The sequence below is a fragment of the Prunus persica genome, chromosome G5 (genome assembly GCF_000346465.2).
Source record: "Prunus persica cultivar Lovell chromosome G5, Prunus_persica_NCBIv2, whole genome shotgun sequence".
NCBI lineage: Eukaryota > Viridiplantae > Streptophyta > Magnoliopsida > Rosales > Rosaceae > Prunus > Prunus persica.
In genome coordinates this window covers 12,419,643-12,438,155 of record NC_034013.1, presented here as the reverse complement: position 1 = coordinate 12,438,155, position 18,513 = coordinate 12,419,643, and the positions used below count along the sequence as shown (strand labels likewise).

At 36.7% G+C, this 18,513-nt stretch overlaps 2 protein-coding genes across 2 annotated transcripts; both read right to left on the bottom strand.

Annotated features, from left to right (window-relative positions):
* On the bottom strand, positions 55-2,492 carry LOC18777700 (aluminum-activated malate transporter 10). Its single transcript, XM_007210057.2, has 6 exons — positions 2,072-2,492; positions 1,825-1,965; positions 1,449-1,721; positions 1,223-1,341; positions 997-1,140; positions 55-887 (listed from the first exon to the last, which is right to left on the bottom strand). Exons 1-6 carry the CDS (start codon positions 2,409-2,411, stop codon positions 420-422), a joined length of 1,485 nt encoding a protein of 494 aa, XP_007210119.1. The 5' UTR covers positions 2,412-2,492; the 3' UTR covers positions 55-419.
* On the bottom strand, positions 4,820-9,787 carry LOC18776034 (transcription factor bHLH157). The gene is made up of 10 exons (XM_020563417.1): positions 9,214-9,787; positions 8,655-8,744; positions 8,365-8,473; positions 8,165-8,206; positions 7,924-7,983; positions 6,273-7,700; positions 6,005-6,106; positions 5,762-5,908; positions 5,553-5,678; positions 4,820-5,392 (listed from the first exon to the last, which is right to left on the bottom strand). The coding sequence occupies exons 1-10, from the start codon at positions 9,321-9,323 to the stop codon at positions 5,216-5,218; spliced, it is 2,391 nt and encodes a 796-aa protein (XP_020419006.1). The 5' UTR covers positions 9,324-9,787; the 3' UTR covers positions 4,820-5,215.

Sequence of the window (18,513 nt, the reverse complement as noted above, 5' to 3'; positions counted from 1 at the left end):
TTTGATATCTTGCTAGTGAACATTACACCTTTCTTCGCACAATAATCACTTCTCTTTTTTTTTTCTTTTTTTTTTTGGGATATGGAAATGTATTTGTCCTTTACAACAATTTCTACCCAGGAAATGAGATTTTCCTTGTATGATCAAATAGCAAACTTTGGGGAACAACAGGTGACATAATGTGTTATAAATATGAAAGCACAATGCTATTACATGTACAATAGTGATAGTTTGCCAGAACAAGTCCAGTAGCCATATGCATTCAGAATCTCAGATCCAAATATACACACTGAACAAATAATGATTTTCAATTGACAGATTTCAATTGGGGTCCAAGTTGTTAGATTTGTATAACTTTACATCATCTCTTCAGTATTTTCGCCCCTTTCCGTAAATCTGCCAAGAACTTTATATAAATTCTAGACCCTCTGAAGGGCGCCCTGGTGATCTGGTACAACTTTGTTAGTAGTCTGGTTTTGATTAGTCTTCCTATCGTTGACGGACTTGAATTCAGACAACCCTGCTAGTTCTTCAACTGCACTGACCATGCCTTCAATCCTTGAAACAATTTCAATCAGTAAAGAAGCTAAAGTTACAAGTGGAATTATTTCCATGAGAGGAACTGCCTTTTTGGAATCTTGCTCCGTGCTCTTGTTTTCGGGACATTCAGCTTCTTGCAGTGGCTGTGGAATGAATATAGCAGGGAGAGATTTTAAGTCCTCTTGGAGCTCCAGCACTGCATTGTTCATTTCTCCAACTAGGAAATCTATTGTAGATGACTTCTTCATTGTCTTCATAGTCTTTGCAAGCTCTTTTATGACCATTGAAGAATCAGAGCTTACTTTTATGGCAATGTTGCTGATATGCTTCTTTGTGAACTCAGGGGCCTGTTTATTCAGATGAAGTTGTTCAAGTTAACTGAGTCAATGTTGCATTGCTGACATATTTCCATGTGGAACAATAATTTGGTTCAGAATATAACTCGTAGAAAAATACCTCGTTTTCAGAATTGACACAACCATTGAGGGCCTCGATGCAATAAGCGCAGTCGCGCATTGATGCCCCGATTTTGAGGTATTGTTTCCATGGATGCCTAAAGTTGAAGCGGCCATGTGCAGGCTCCCATCTTGCAAAATTGGCCTACAAAAGACAATGCCACTGTGAGAAAGAGAATGCTTTAAGTAACTCAATAAAACCAGGGAATTATGTTCCTGCTACATACCATGGCTTCTTCTGTTCCCTTTGAACTTAGAACACATTTGTAGCCAAGCACTTTTTTATCAGATTCTTTGTCACTATCAGCAAAGCCTCCACTATCATTGAAATATTCAGCAACACAACCTGAAAAATATAGGGGCACTTAATGTCACTGACATTGGCCTAAACTTAACCGCAGGTTGGTATTTATTTAATGAAAGCAAAAGTGGGTATTTGAATAAAGTACGTACCATCTAAAGAACCGGCAAGTTTGTCCATGTTGCGAGTGATAAGCATATAGAGTTCCTCCCCAGCCCAAATAGGGCAAATAACCATGGTTATGATTATGCACAAGGAAGTCCCAATGATGATGGTGGTGATTCTTTGACCGGCCATATCCAATAATTTATCCACCCGGTAACCGGATACTGAAACTAAGCTGAATGTGAGGATGAAGATCATAATACCGTAGTCGAATCTGATTTTCACAGATGGTATAAATCTTGAGAAGGTTGCTGCAGAAGCTGGAGAACAAAAAAACAATAATAAGAAAAATAACCCATGAAAAGTCTTCTCTATAGCTAGCCACAATTAGAGAACATTAATATATAATATAGGACTACATACCTAATAAGAAAACTGAAATTCCAGTAATGAAAGGCTCAAATTCCTCTCCGGATCGGTTTGCAATCCAATGGATGCCAATGGCAAGAAAACCAGCAAGAAAAGTTCCACAAATTCTGTTTATGCTTTTACATAAAGTTGCACCTGCATTTTAACCAGTATGAAATATTTAGCTTCAGGTAAGTCAATAATTTTACAGATGCATATTTGTTGAACTCAATTGGCTTAAAGATCATGACAAGGAACTTACCAACATTGTTTTCAAAAACAACCACAACTGTCATAACTGCCCACATGGCATTTCCTCCCACACCTTCATACAGTGGCCTCATGTAGTAAAAAAGTGAGACAACAGTGAGGGCCATCCCTACCTTCAGGCAATGAATCACTTTTCTGGGTTCATTATGTCCCAAGTCCCAAGCTTTCTTCAGGAACTTCCACACTTTCAAAACCAACCCTCCAATCAGACCCTTCAAAGCAAGCCAGGCTATTTTGGCAAACCCTGCATCAGGAGCCAATGCTTCAGATGACCCATCTGCCATTGTTATCCTCCACTCCATTCCACTGGCCACTTCCTTCTCCTGAGCCATTTTGATAATGACAACAGAAACAAAACCAACTTTGGGAGCTGCTTGATAAAACTTAAGCTGCCAAGTTGTCAAGTTGCCAAAGTCCTCAACCTCTCATGCAGAGGAATTGTTAAGTTTTGGTGAGGAAAGAAGAGTGACTATTGGAGTATATATATACTAAGTGGGAGTTTGGTATCTCATAGTGGTCTGAAATAAACAAATAAGCACATATAAACAATAAAAAAAGGTTTTCCAATGGCATGACAATGTCAGCAGCAAGAAGCCAATGCACTTCTTTTTTTTCATATTGGGTAGGTCAGGTTGGGACTCAAGGACACATGTTGATCTAGAACTTTCATTAATCCTTCACTCTCTGTTCTCTCAGAACAGGTAAAAATGCATTTCAATCTTTTAGTCCCACAGTTCTTTACAAATGTATCCAATTAGGCCTTTTCATCACTTCTTAAACCAACAGAACTGTGTTCAATCTTGGAAAAGCAGCACGTTTTTTTAATACAAGTGTCTGCACCAAATTGCACTGAAGAGTCAAAACTGATATTTTGGATATGGTAGAATTATGTGCAAGGCACGTGTTACTTGTGCTGCAAACTTAACCGTCCAGCTGCAATATTTGATTTTTCAAGTGGAAACTTACCGGATGTAATTAGATTAGTAGCAACATATGGGAAGTGTCCCAATTTGATTTGCAAATCTGTATACATATTGTTCTAGTAAATATCTGGTATTTGCAGACACGTGTGCTTTTCATCTTTCATTCCAAGGAAATTCTGCAAGTACACTGGTACTTAAAGCTTCCTATTTTTCCTTAATGCCCCAGAGAGAGAGGGAGAGAGAGAGAGAGTTTAATGGACCTAAAATCAAACCTTCATGAAGAGGTGACATATTATTGTGTCCTAAATTCATCAAAAAAGTGAAAACATCAGCGCACTATCATGTGTGATCAACATCAATATATTCTTACTTATATGCAAGTGTTCACTGTTGATTTTTGTTTTAAGTGGAGCTTTGATCAGATTCCTCTTTTGTTTTTCCATGGATAAGATAATTAGGAACCAGCACTCAAAGAAATTAATATTGCTGATATTATAATATAATGAACTCTCTGCTACTTTCTGATTGAACAACTGCAATCACATATTGTTCTCAAAGTCCTTATCTTCCCAACTAATTGCATATGCAGCTGTCAAGAAAATTTGTTTTCAACCTTGTTTTCTTCCCTCTCTGCATTTCCCAAATCCCATTTCTCTATCTCATCTTTTTAAAATCAAGCTCCAGGCATCTGTATGTCTCAGTTTCTCAAAATTGCTCCAGCTGTTTGACAGAGACAGGACAAAATTTAAGCCCCCATTTGTTTAGAGACAGCCATTGTTAGACCTGTAACCAAGCAGTTGAGTGACTAGTGGGTTTCAAACCGTAGTGGAGAACCCAATATGGGATTAGAAATGTTAATATATTTTATTGTGGGTTTAATTTTGAAATTGAAGGCAAATTAGGTCATGAATAGGACCAAGAAAAGGTGGGGCAATAGATTTAAAACTGGGGCTGCATTTGATTGTTTGTTGCTGATTTCATTTGAATGGAAAGAGCACTTATCTCTTCACACTGGAGCCTTTCCACTGCTGCATGCACTGCTTTGAAAGGCTAATTCAACTATCACAAAAAGCATGGCTTTGCCCTACAATATCACCAGATTGATTATCATGTACATTTTAAAAGAAGCAGCTGTCTTACCAGTGCCCCCATACTTTACCGAAAGCTGATTAAGACCTTTCAAACCAAAGTTCAAATCCTTTATTTAAACAAAAACAAAAATTTCTCAAAGTTTTAGTCCTTTCTGCTTATATTTGCTACATTGATGTTGTACTTATGATCATAATTACGTAATTTTTAGGCCGTAATTGTAATTAGCAGACAACCAATATTTGCTATAACAAAATCTTGCCTAACTTTCAACTGTACCAGACAGAAGTATATATATTTTAGCCTTGAAGGGTTCATAGTGCATGATGATTGATTACCACTATATGGTGTATAGTATGCATATTAGGTGTTCTTTGAGATATTGATTCTCTATTTGTCCCCATATACTAAACTTTAATACAAGGGCAATGTTGTAGATAGTATGTTACGTTGTTAGATTGTCAATCGTGACACATATTTGAATAACATTTCATATAATGAACATTCCAGATTGAGAGGATGTCAATTGGTTGACAAAAAAATATTTCCCTTTGATACGAATCACATTATTACAAATATAAAGATTGCCGTGTAATGTCGTTCTCATTGTAAATGATATGGTGGATCTTGATTCCTTATATTCTGTGTATGTGAGAGAGAGAGAGAGAGAGAGAGAGAGAGAGAGAGAGAGAGAGAGAGAGAGAGAGAGAGAGAGAGAGAGAGAGAGAGAGAGAGAGAGAGATGACAACACTCCATTACTATATCAAATATTAAGCCACAACATAAAGGCCAAGAAACAGATCAATGGTTAGCCTATTTCTAAATGGTTTAATTCTCATCAGGTTGAAGATATAAACAACCAAAATACAAAACCTTGCCTTAAAAGCCTGTCCTTTCTTATTGGGAACTAGAGCAACAAAAATAGCACCTGCAATTTTGAAGGTGTGTCCTACTCTCTACTAACAATATGCACACTTCACACCTACTTCCAAAGCTGGATAAGCCAAATTCCCCTTCTTTCGTGACTTCCTCCGTTTCCAGAACACCTATCATGGCATGTCCTCACAAGTAAATGCTCAAGGTATTCCTGAAACTGTCGTCCCAAAGCTGATACGATAAGCGTCTCATGACAAGCTGATGGGAGGAGGTAAACTTTGTTGTTGACAACTATCCAATATAGGAACTCCGCTATCTACGATATTAGTCGGCAGATTGGTTGGATCAACCACATTGTTTGTTGTTTGCTGAAGAAGACGGAGAAGGGACCAGAATACATCTATCCTTGTTACATGCCTATTTGCCTGTAAACAAAGTTTAAGATTAATATCTTGGTAAGAAGAGAATAGAGAGGAAAGCTTAAAATTCATTTTTTTCAGAAAGTAAGTATAATAAATTTCCATCAATATAAATTATGGGAAAAACTCTGTAACATCATTAATATAAATCTCACTTGAGGTTTACCTCAACAATAAATCGTGCCCATATCTTATCCTCTCGACTTTCCATCTCCCCCTTCAAAATATTTAACCCAAAGCCCCGGATTATGTCTGCTATCTCAAGGAAGAAACCTTGTTCCTCACAAAGCATCTGCAACAGAAACAATAAATATTTCAGTCAGGAGGAGAGATCAAAACATTAAGGTTGACAGAATACTCATGCCTTTTACATACCTCAATAAGCATTTGGCCAGGTGGACTAAGGTCCTCAACTATTATAGGGCAAACCACTGTTTGACCCTCGACTGCTAATGCCCATGTATTACCAGCAGATCGGTTGTTGTTGTCTTTTAGAACCACACCATTCTCCTTGCCAATTAGCTACAAAATCCATCCAAAATATTGTCCCATTAGTTAACAAACATCAAACATATTTGGCTTGTTCTGTATATAACAGAAATAACTAAATCAACTAACCTTTGGCTCATGAGCCTGTTTAAGTTTATCTGCATATTTCGTCACGCTTTGCAAGAAGAGCATGTATTTGATGGTTCGGTCCAACAACGAATCTATGCTACACTGTTGCATCAACCAAACATATGAATGTCAAAAACTTCACTAGAAACACATTGTACAATCTGCCAATATGAGAAAATGGTTTGTATCTCTTTCAAGAAAAAATTCCAAAGAATCAAACACTTTCCCATCTTATTATCTATTGAAAGACAAAATAAAGATTAAGTACCTTGCCACCACTGGGGATGATCCCTCTCAACTCTTTCATACGGTCTTGGATCTGCTGACGATCCTTGGGCCTTGGTCGAGTACTCTCCCCAGGCCTTGCCCTTTTCCTGGTGGTCTTTGTGTGTTCCTCAGCCTGCTGTTGTTTATCTTGTGCAGCACTTCTAGCGTTGACACTATAGCTATCATCAATCCATAAACCGACCTGTGATTTTGGGAAAAAATCTTTCTTTGGTACAAGACTGTTTGTCTTGTCCAGGTTATACAAAGGCTCCGTTGAATGCATGCTCCCACTAGAGCCAGCAAGCCTTGCAAACTGAACCTGGTTACTGTTCACAGATGAACATTCTGATTTCCTTTTTCGGGTGGTGGATGAAAGGTCCTCTAGACTGCTTTTAAACACGGAGCTTGTAGTAGTACTTATACCATTTAAAAGCTCTTCCAGTCCTAATTCCGAGAACAACCCTTTCCGAGGAGCTGTCATGGAACCAACTTCTGGCTCTGAGAAGCATTTGGTCAAAGCAGTACCAGTGTTCAAGTAGCCACCACTGACTGCCGGCACCATAATATCTTCCCAACACTCCCCTACTTGACCGCAACCAAAATCTGGTCCCAAACCATCAAACAAACCATTTTCAGCATTCTGAATGAATACAGAATTCTCATGTCCACCAGCATTGAAAGGATTTGTAATGGAACTGTGCATGGAATTATCTGGATGTTCGATTGGAGCATCAATGAACCTATCACCTTTAACCAGACCAGATGACCCCGAAGTACTTTCCATTACTTGTGAGAGGTCATCATTCAGTGTGGTTGCCATTCCATTGATGTTCTGTTCTGGTGAAGCAGCAAACCACTGGGAAAGATCATCCACCTGGCAGAATTTAGAGATATTTGTAGTAAAATCAGTTGGGTTAAACTCCACTGGGAAACCATGCAGAGAATGCTGGTTATCCATCTGATATCCACAGCTGCCTTGAATAGGCTTCGCTAAGTCAGCCAATGAAGTGAATGTTGATTCCATCTGAATATTCTGTGCTGTATTTCTGCAAGATTCATGAGAATCCTGAACCCTAATTTCAGATGTCAACTGCGGGTCGAATGAAGTCAAATAAGAAGACTCAGTACTCCATGTACTAAACCAAGGGGTTTTATCAGCTGAGCCAATGTCATCAGATGATGTAGAATGTAAATTCATTGCAGAAGTATCGTTTCCTCGGAGCTCTTTAAATTTATCACCAAGGGTCCAGGTGACATCTCCATTATAGGAATTCCCAGATGAAATTAAGGAAGCAAACAACTCATTTAGATCATTAGTACCATTGTTCAAACATGATGGAACATTTTCCAAAGGAATAAGCCCATCAAGACTTTCCATCTCCCAGAACAACCTTTTTGTTTCATCCAAAACTTCAGACCGCTCCATAATCTGCAAAATGTAATAGCAGTATTGTTAGGAAGTATTCAACCATGCTATACCCCATGATGGATATTTACACAGAGGTTGGTGTTACTATACTGAAAGTACAATATACGAACACCAAATCTAGATTTTGGCAACCATGGTCTCATTTGAACATAAGAACGTTGACATGTCAAAATGAACATAATGCAGAAAGCTGAATCCCAGTTTGATGTTTCAATTCAACTACCTTTTTGGTGGATCCGAACTGAATTACTCCTCGTGGTTCAACAGAGATTGTCGCAATTGTCTGCAAATTAAATATAAGTGTCAATAAATATGACTTATGGATTGATGAAGAAATGTACACAACAAATATTAGCTTTAAAAGGCTGTGAAAGGTAAAGAGTTCACATAGATTTATCATAAAGTTCAACTACTCAAGCTTCTTTTCAAGAAAGAAAAACAGATTGAAAAGGAAATGACGATACCTTTATACCAGAAGAAAATTGGCACCTGAGCTCAGAATCATCCTGTAGAATGGCAGTAAATATGCAGATAAGTAAACAAATAATCACCATTTACCGGGGAAAAAAAGAAGTTATGAATATATCGCAAAAATTTGAGCAATTCCACCAGAACTGTTATGGCCTATTAACTTTTTAAGTTAGTTAACAACTGAAGAACATACCTGGAACATATCTTGACTTTCAAGAGAATTGCATGAACTCCATTCTCCGCTAGGAGCATCTGAATGCATCCACCGGTGCTTCCCCGTGAAAGCCGTTTGCCCAATAATACTGTTTTAAACAACAACAACAAGAAGATCAGCCCTGTTATACATTTGTAATGCTTATTTTAAAAAAACAAAAGTAATTTTGTGGGGAAATTTTGCTTTCAAGTTTAATGGATTCTATGATGGGGAAAAAGAAAACAAGCTATTGGAAATTTGGAAAAAATGTGGTACAATATTGAACTTACCCTTCTCCAAGCATGTGGACCTGCGGAAGCATACTGTCCATCACTGCTCCCATGTGCTCTTCATAATATGCATCTCCCATGGTCAACAACCTAAAGCATTTCAAACCCAGAATTTTTTATGAGAAAAACCTAGTAAACAGCCAATTCATGTCAGATTAAAACCATTAAAAACCTTAAGAATCCCAAATATCAAATCTGAGTTTCAATAGAAGCTTGATCTCACAAAGGAAAATGTAAAACAGCTAGCATGCAGAACATAAATGACTAATATTTGAAATGAAAACAAGAATAACAAGTAAATTTGAACATTTCAAACTCTCATTTGTTCTACGATTTCATTCTACATGTAAAAAGAGACCTGTACCCTTTTTTTCCCACAAGAAGAAAGACTGTAACACAATAGGGGGTGGGTAAAGTGAAATGGTGAAGAAGGAAAATGCATCTTGAAAAAATAAACAGAGTCTAAGTTGGAAAAACCAAATTATATAAACAATAAATCAGCAGCCAAAGGAGAACGGAAGTATTTTCTTTCCAAAAAGGAAAAAAAAAAGAAACTTACATGGAATTTCTCTTATCAAAGCGCCAGAAAACCCCATAAGACCACCCATTACTAACACAAAGACTCTCAAGTGTCTCTCTAATCACAGAACTTTTCCCAGCTTCACCCATTGCACTATCCAAAACCACCTAAACAATCCCAAACTTCACCAACCCAAGCCCATAAGAGGACCCTGGTCCGAGTCAACCAGTAAGCAGCTTGACTCAGTCACTCAGTCAAGAACCCAAAAACCCAAACTCTTACTTCGCTGTAATTTATTTTGTCCTTGAACATGAACAGACTAAGAAAACCAAAGCCAGTTGCTTTCTGCCGAGGCAAACAAAACAAACCAAAGGGATGACTGTTGGAGAACCAAAGAGGGTATTTTTATCAAAACTACGAGTGTTAAGTTGCCAGAAATTTTTGAAGCTGAAAAGTGGTCGGTTTAGAGAGTGAGAGTTTAAGATTAAAAGAAAGGTTTTATATATATATATAGAAGATGGTGGTGGTTTGCTTTGCTTCTCTCTCTCTCTCTCTCTCCCTCTCTGTGGTCTCTATAAATGTTGGTTGTATTATTGTCTTTATGAAACCTCCAAAAATGAAAATGAAAATGAAAATGAAGACGAAAAAGAAATCTGATACAGTGCTCCGAAGATGAAGGGGAACACTGAGATCTCGGGTATTAATTTACTGTGTTAATATCTCTGTCTCCTTGGAGGCTTGGACTTGCCGGTGACTGGTCCCATTGGTCCGCCCAAATCCCTTTCAGTTGGTTTACCGCCTATAGCCGGTAATTATAGTTGATTTTCTCGGAAGAAGCTTTTCCAATCACAAGAGATGTTGAGATGTCGTGAGATATGAGAAAATGGAGAGGAAAATCCATGGGTTTTATTGCATAATTATTGGGAAAATTCTGGTTTAATTTTGTAATTTACTCCTTAAAGATAAAGGTGTATTTATTTTATTTGACAGATGGCGGATTTGTATTGGAGGAATTGATTTTAATGCACCAAATGAGTGAAAGAGTATTAATTGTTAGAGAATATTGTGAGCTTAATTAACCTCTAAAGTCAGGTGATTCTATATAATAAGGTGATTAATTTCTTATGTTGTGTGACAATCATAATGACCTTCTTTTTTTGGGAAAATTATTTTACAATAAATTTTTCAAAACCAATATAGCTAAAGATTTCAAAGCTGATTGAAGCAATGGCAATGTACATATGGAAAATCTCATTGGGATTTGGAAGGTGATGACATAGAGCTATTGCCCATTACAAAGATTTGTTGCATCTAAATCAAATTCCCATTGTGAAAGCTTGTATGTAACTATAGAGATTAAGAGAAGGGGTGGGTGTTTCTACTGAAAATCCGTCAAATTTGGTCGAACATGACTTGGTTTGGCTTTTCTTTTATATTTTTAAATGTTGGTGCAAAAAATCAAGTCAAATTTCATAATATAAAAACCGTGAGAGACCAAATCGAACCAGACCTAGTTTAGAGAGAGAAAGAAAGATTAAATAAAATATATAAAATTAGAGAAGATTACCCGAAAACAATTATAGTAAAAACATAAATATTTCCCTTTTTATGTACTATTCCGTTTTTACATCCCTTTGCCTTATTTTGAAGAAATTTCTCAAATTAATTAGACAAAACTATAAATGTTAGAAGTTTTTATATTTTAATTTGAATTCTAAAAATGTGTCAGAATCAAAATTTTATCATCAAATAGTAGTAATAATGTGCTCTACCACTTGAGCTATAAGTTCATATTAAAAAACTATTTTCCGACTAAATTTTCAATCTATCAGAAAAATAAAAGTAAAAGGAAAGTGGTTAAAAATAGTTCCAATTCGAGACAAACACATGGAATAACTCATGAGATATCATGGTCGGCATCAAAAGCCACAAGAACATACAAAACCAGACGTCCTTATCTCTGCGAACTCTCAAACCAACACACACACAGACACAGCCTACTAATATTCATCGTAATGGCAATCATATTATTCTGCAAATTCTCCTGTCCCCATTATTACTTCTATAAATATATATAATACATATATCTTTTTTCAATGAAAACTTATATAAATATATTCATACATAACATATGAATAGCAAAAGCTCGTTGCTATCTTGCGCCACCCTCCCTGGGTTTTCAGCCCTAAAAGAACCCTAACCAGTAGCCAGTAGCCACCTCAGTAGATCACCATGCTTGTGTCTTGCGCAAGTTAGTAACTTTGATTTTTATAACCATGGACGGTGCCACTTTATTTATAGCATCCCTTCTTTTTTTTTTCTCTCTCTCTCTCCTTTTGTCACGTTTCATATATTAGGTTAGGGTTTTGAATTCACATTTACAGTTTTCTGTATTTTCACTTTTTATTATGTTTCTCTGCAAATAATTTTGTGCATATTTTACGTTAAAAATTATGTTTTGTCTAGACCCGTATGAATCCTATACACTTGATTAACAACTTTTTCAATTGAACAAAGATAAGATATGTAAATTGATGTATATGAAAAATGATCATACCCGTATTATTTACTTCATGATTATAGCCTTAACAATGTATTACAAAAAAAAAAATGATTACAATATTACAAGGGAAAAAAAAATAGTTTAATTATTATGAATAAAATGGATGAGAGCTTCTGTTTTTACATCGAGAAATAATCTACACACCATGCTTGTCAAACACAGCCGTTGCCCAAATTAGTCTCAATCCGTAAATTAAAGAAAAATCTCGTTAGAAGAAAAAAAATACCATTAAAGTAAGAGCTAGATAATACACTTCACATTGATCAATTGAATCCATTGCTACTATATGACCGCAAATGTGTATAAAATACTTATAATAATAAGCTTTTATTTTGTGGTCACAAAAGTTACTCATAAAAATAAAAAAAATAAAAAAAAGATGATAGATAATGGGACGTTGCTTGCTGGTGAAGAGTGGTGGCGCCTAATGGTTAAAAATGGCTCTAATGGAAAAGTGGTCATCGGCGGAGCCCGAAGATTTGGGCCAGAGAATATTCCGAATAGAAGAGTGAGATGTCGGTGGGCCCAGTGGAGGTCGGGGGGGGCCTACCCTCGGGAAATGTAACATTATAGAAGGGTCCTAAAGGCAAAAATGTGAGTGGGGTGGTCCCCAAGTTTAGGGTTGTGGGGTTTGTAGGGATCATTTTCTGATTTCACCCCCTGCCAATGCCTCCCTCACCCTCTCGTTTTTTACAACTACTCTAGTCTCCTACAAGAGAAATACCCAATAATTAATTGGCAATTGTCTTCAATTTTGATGAAGATGTAATTTGAATTCCATCAATTTCATTCTAGTATCAAAATCAATGATCATGAAAATGATGTACATCATCAACGGTTCATGGTACATCCCATCTTCAAGTACCAAGTATCAAATATCTATGAGGTGAGAGTATTTCTAACTTGTGTGTATTTCTCACCAATACCATTGTTGGCATGAAACAAGTTCAAAGAGAGAGAGTTATTCTAGTGTACAAGTAAATTTTAGGTATTATCGATTGTATATTACTATGTATTTAAATTTTTCATCACATTATATGTTTATGCGTCTATCTCTCTCATCACGTGATGAGAGAGATATAGACTTATAATTGCATATAACAGATTGTATAAAAGAAATATAGTCCACATATACGAGTAGAAGGAGCTTCATCACACTTTTCACGTGGTGGGAATTATGAACATGTCCATGCTCACATCATTTCACAGATCAAAATAAGGGTCATGCTAGCATACTAGCCTTGTATGAAGTTAATAATACAGTGTGGCTATGGTGGTGTGTGTGTGTATGAAAGCAAGAGTACTGTGGGTAGGTATACAAAAAGCAAACATTTACGGCACGGGTCAGTAAATAAAGAAACTTACAACCCTCCCTTTCATTGATATCCCTTAACTGCATGGTTCATACTTTTTTTTTACCCTGTCTCCTTACACACTTGGGTTGAAGCTCATTTTGCTACATATAGACAGGTGTAAATGCATTTCTTGGGTAAAAAGAGAAAGTCTCATCCAATACGATTTTCCTCTCTTCATAATTCGTAGCCTTTTCAATCTGATACATACATAGCTCCATATATATATATATATATATATATATTAATTGGTGAGCCATCCCCCTATATCATATTAGCAACCTGCACAATTTGTTTTTATGTTCCATAGGGCTAGCTCAGTGATTTCAGTCCATAATTGAATTTGATACAGCTAGCTAGCTGATCAACCAAAGCTAGTAATTGAAATTTGAAGCAACTCTCTCTCTCTCTCTCTCTCTCTCTCTCTCTCTCTCTCTCTCTCTCTCTCTTTGTAGGGTATCCAAGGTCGAAACTCTAAAAGCTTAGGGGGGACATCCATTATTCTTCATAACAAAATTATGAAAAGAGAGATCAATGTTGGTGCACAATTGCATGAGACATATATATGTGTATGGGTCCCCATGCATATATATCCACAATCTCCTCACCTAGTCTGAGAATCTTGACCTTGCACACTTGTACTATTCACACTACACCACAAACACCAAATTGGCAAATCCCTTCTTTACTCTTCTTCCCCAATTTGGATCTTTCACTCTCTTATTTCATCCAATCCCTACCCTCCATCCCTATTGTACTTACCCAATTAATAAGGACCACTTTCTCTTTTTTTCTTTTTATGTTATTTTTTATAAAGAAAATTTAAATAGGATTTCATTGTCACAAACATGATGAGTAGCGCACACCATCAAATTAAAACATGTCGTGTGTTACATGTTTGACATGTTTTTATTTATAATTCAGATTCCGTAATACATGTTATATTTTAACTTCACAATGTCTGTCAATTATCTTTTACAACTAATAAATCACAGTCAAAGCTTTTCTCCTCTTTTTCTTCTTGTCATTTACCCCTTAATTTGGTTCAAACAAAGCATTGCATGATTGAGAGTCATCCACTAGGTGTATTTTTTCTTCAACATATTCATTTTGGTGTTGATATGTTAGTTAGCATTGTCAATTATAAGGTCTCTGGCTTTAAACCATACTTAGCTAGCAACCCAAATCTTGTGTTAGTGGGTGGGTGTGTCAGAGGGAGGGGGTGGGAAAGAGACCCACAAGTGATTGCAAGGGCACAAAGTTGCTCCAATTTTCCCTTAGCATCACCACCCTTCGATCTTTATCAAGCAAACTCCATAATTTTGTCTCCTCAAGACAACACACGCTTCATCATAGCCGTTGAGAATTTAAGTCAACGGCATAAAAAAGTTTGGCTTTTACATCTTTATTTTTTCTGCTGAGAAAAGGGAGAGGAATTAAAATCCAGCACTAGGATTTGGATTGTTGGCTGTTTTGCTCTTTATCTTCCCCCCCCCCCCCCCCCTTTTGGTTTATAAAGAACAAACAAAGCCTGCTTAATTGAGTTGGTGACAGTATGGATCAAGTGAATTAAAGGTTGTGATCCATATGATGATGGAATTTATGATCAATTTAGATCTTACTTAAAGTGTTTAATTATTGTGTCATGCTAAGATTTTACAGTTTTAAGCTTTATTTTCTTGGGAAAACATGCTTTGTCCTATGAAAAAAAGGGCAGGGGGGCCTAGTTAAGGGCTACTGGACAGAAATCATTATTCATAGTCATAATTTATGTTCTCTTACAAATAACAGTGGCACATGTGTTTGCAATATATTTCAAAATTTCTCAAGTTTTGACTTGCATAATGAATTGCAACAATAATTCAACAATACATAGGCTCCTGCAATAGATGGACATTATTTTTCAATCCTAGATATCTTGCAATAACTTGAGTATCATATAACCCCATTTTCCCAAAATTCAAACTATTTAGAAATTATTGGACCTTCTTTTCTTTTTTTAGTATAAGCGATAGTTTAAATAACATGGGAGACAAGTTCCTTTTCCACTGAGCTAGACCCCGTTGGCAGAAATTATTGGATTTATTTGTTAATAAGTTGACACCTTAATTAGTAGCTAGCGGCAAAAGGTTCTGAATGCCTAGTGAAATAGCAATCAACATTCTTTACCACTTTGTCAACTATGGGATGATTCTTTGCTGCAGAGAACAGCACACTAGTTTGCTTTGAATTGTAAGTTTGACCCATATTAATTGTAGTTTAGTAGCACTCACTAAAGAATACTTAAAATAAATAAGTTATCATTTTAGATAATAACATGTACTTATGCTAGATTCTCTTCTTAGAAAGGCTGAAACTTTTTTAAGATCTAATTGGATCCTTTAGAAAAGCTATAGGTGAAAGCAGATTTTTTGTTTTCATTTAGGGTTTTAACCATGTTCTAATTTACATCAACTTGAATCTACTGATGATTTACACACAATTAAATATATAGACAAAGTGTTCAATCATCCCCTCTTTGTTGTGTTCAACCTCAAGTGAGAAAAGGAAGAAGGGTTTTTTGTCCTGGTTGAAATCTTGTCTTGGATTTCCTCTTGGGAGAAATCAAATCATACAAGGAATCTCAGTGCTTTAATGGAAGCTTTAAGCTGACAAAAGCAATTGAGAGAGAGCTGCCACATAAGCTTTATAGTGTCCAATAAAAGTGCAACATAAATAAATGGGGCAATCTTTATAGCCTCTCTCTCACGTTACCATCCCAAAGAGAATACAATGCCATATGAAGTCAATCAAAAACTCAGAGAGCAAATCTCTCTGGTTTTCGAAAACCCTAGAAATATCCCATCCAAATCAATTTCATAAGCACAGAACTGGCAACATGTCGTTTCATGTAGTTAGGTTATGGGCATATGTAGGGTTTCGCAGAGGAAATGCGTATTGAGAGGTACCGGATTTGAAGCTAGAAGTTGAGAGACCATATCAAATGCTGCATTGATGTGTCTTGGTAGGTTGGGAAAGGCAGCATTATGATTGCTATATATATTTGTGGTGTCTGGGTTTTCTATATTCTTTTGTTCACGCAACCGCCAACCAAAAAGGGTAGAGGCAGGTAAAACTGTGGGCTGTAAAACAGTAAAAGTTAAAATTACAGCAAAAAGGACTTTGTAGTCAGTTTGCATTTGGGTTAGTGCATGATGTGCATCTATAAAATCATGGACCCTCAAAGTGTAGGTTGCACAGCCTTCAGTGAGGTGGAGAATACTGGGGGGGACTCAGAAGAGCTATAGAAGATGAGGTGGTACCATATGTGTTGTAGCATAGCTAGCTCCCTTGTCATTACCCTTTTTTTCTTTTTTTTTTCTTTTTTTTTTCTCCTTTCTTTTTGCATTTTGGGATTTACATAATGAATATTTAATGTCGGTTTACTAATATTGTTTGACTGGTAAAACCTATTATAGTGAATGATTCATTCAAACTTTGGGTAAGGATATTTCATAAGTTAAGCAAATATCAACGGTACATTTTTCTAAATCGGACATAAATTAAGTATGAGTAGACTCCGTAACGTATTCACGTCTTAAAAAAAAATAGTACATGAGTAAAACACGACATAATCTCATTCTTACAATATTTCAACTTAAATTAGGGAATCGTTATTGACACTTTAGAATAGTCATCTCACACTGCTCATTCAAAATTTCTACTCTATGTTAATACAAAGAATTTTACTAATGATGGAAAGACTTTTATACTTTTTTAATATGAGAAAAGACTTTTATATTTAGAGTTCGACTCTCGACGCTTACTTTATTTTTTTCTGTGAATTTACATAAGTACATTACTAAAGTCTCAAAAAAGTAGAAGAAGATAGAAATTAGAAAGGTGATTAATATGAGTATGATAAATGTAAACAGTACAAACTACTATCCAAACCGCCACACACACCACAGGAGCTAGCATCGGATTTCCCTTTGCATTTATTAACAAAAGCCCGAGAGCTTAAAAACCCATTGCGCCACCACTAATGACCCAATCATCATCATATTGATGCAATCAAGAAGCTGGTCTCTCTCCCTTTCTCCCCTCCCTCTTCCTCTCTCTGCAACTGCGAGCAAAAAGGAAGGTCCAGCTACAACCCCACAGCAGGTCCCCCCAAAAACGTGGACCCCACCCTTCGATCGAATCAAACAAACAAACAAAAGCTCTCTTGGCCCTTGGATTTTTATAGCTCTCCTTTTACCCGATTACCCAAAACACCAATCCGACAATCATTTTTTCCACTCCAATCTCAAACCACACTACTGTTTTTCACCAGAGAATGTCTACAAAACCACCTTTGTGCCTTTGGCTCAAAGCCATATGCATTTCTAGCAATTTGTATTTTATTCATTAATAATACTATGATTGCTGCCGGATAAGATTAATATATGAGTGCTAATTATTATTGTTATACGGCTGTGGGCTATGAAAATAGAACAGTAAAACTATATATCATAATTTAATTACGTTGGGGGATAATGGGTTTCACATGAAAGTGGCTATGAATTTCAAACTAGGCTCATTATAAGACTTGGAATTTGAAAATTCTATATTGGAGGGTGGAGAACAATCCGAAAAAAATAAATAAATTATTCTATTCATGGGACTTATCAAGTTCTTGATAGAGCCCTAGTGTAATTATTGTGATGATTAGTAATAAGAATAACAAAGACTAGTTCCAGTTGTCTTAGTGATTAGTCTTTTAATTTCGTGTCTATCAGAATTAACGGTTCACGAAGTATAGTAATACGTTCATTGAAATGAACGGTTCACAGTGTTTCACGAAACTTAATAACGATGGCATATGGACCAAGTAAACTCGTAAAGGCCAAGTAATATAGCTGCATATGTGTGCCATTTTCACTTGTGGTACTACTGGGTTTCCTTCCATCAGCCACTAAAAAAGCCTCTAGATGAATGGACCATTTCACTTTGGCATCGAAAAACGCATGATTCTCTTACTCAAGGGGAAGACACGTGGCCGGCTGATGATATTGATGGACGCGTCAATCAGACGGCGGTTATTTTGAGGGCCAGTTGCCGGTGATAAGGGGAACAATTAGCCGGACGGTTCAGATGCTTTTTCCTATCTTTGCACTCTAATTAGTCAGTCAGTGTGGTCTGGGGCGCGAGGGTGTCTCGCTGCTGGGCTGGTGGGGACCACAATATAGCTTTGCCTAGGAGAGATAGAGAGAGGATGTGGCCCCGCGGGACCTGTGGATGCCACGTCATGTGACATGCTGGGTGGAATGATGGCCCTGTCAGGTATGATGATGTGATAGACGTAATCAACTTCAGCTTTTTCTGTTGGGGGTGTCTAGTTTTGTCTTTTTCCAGCTTCATTTAATACGTGTCTTGTACTTCTGCTTCGCACGTGTGAAATCT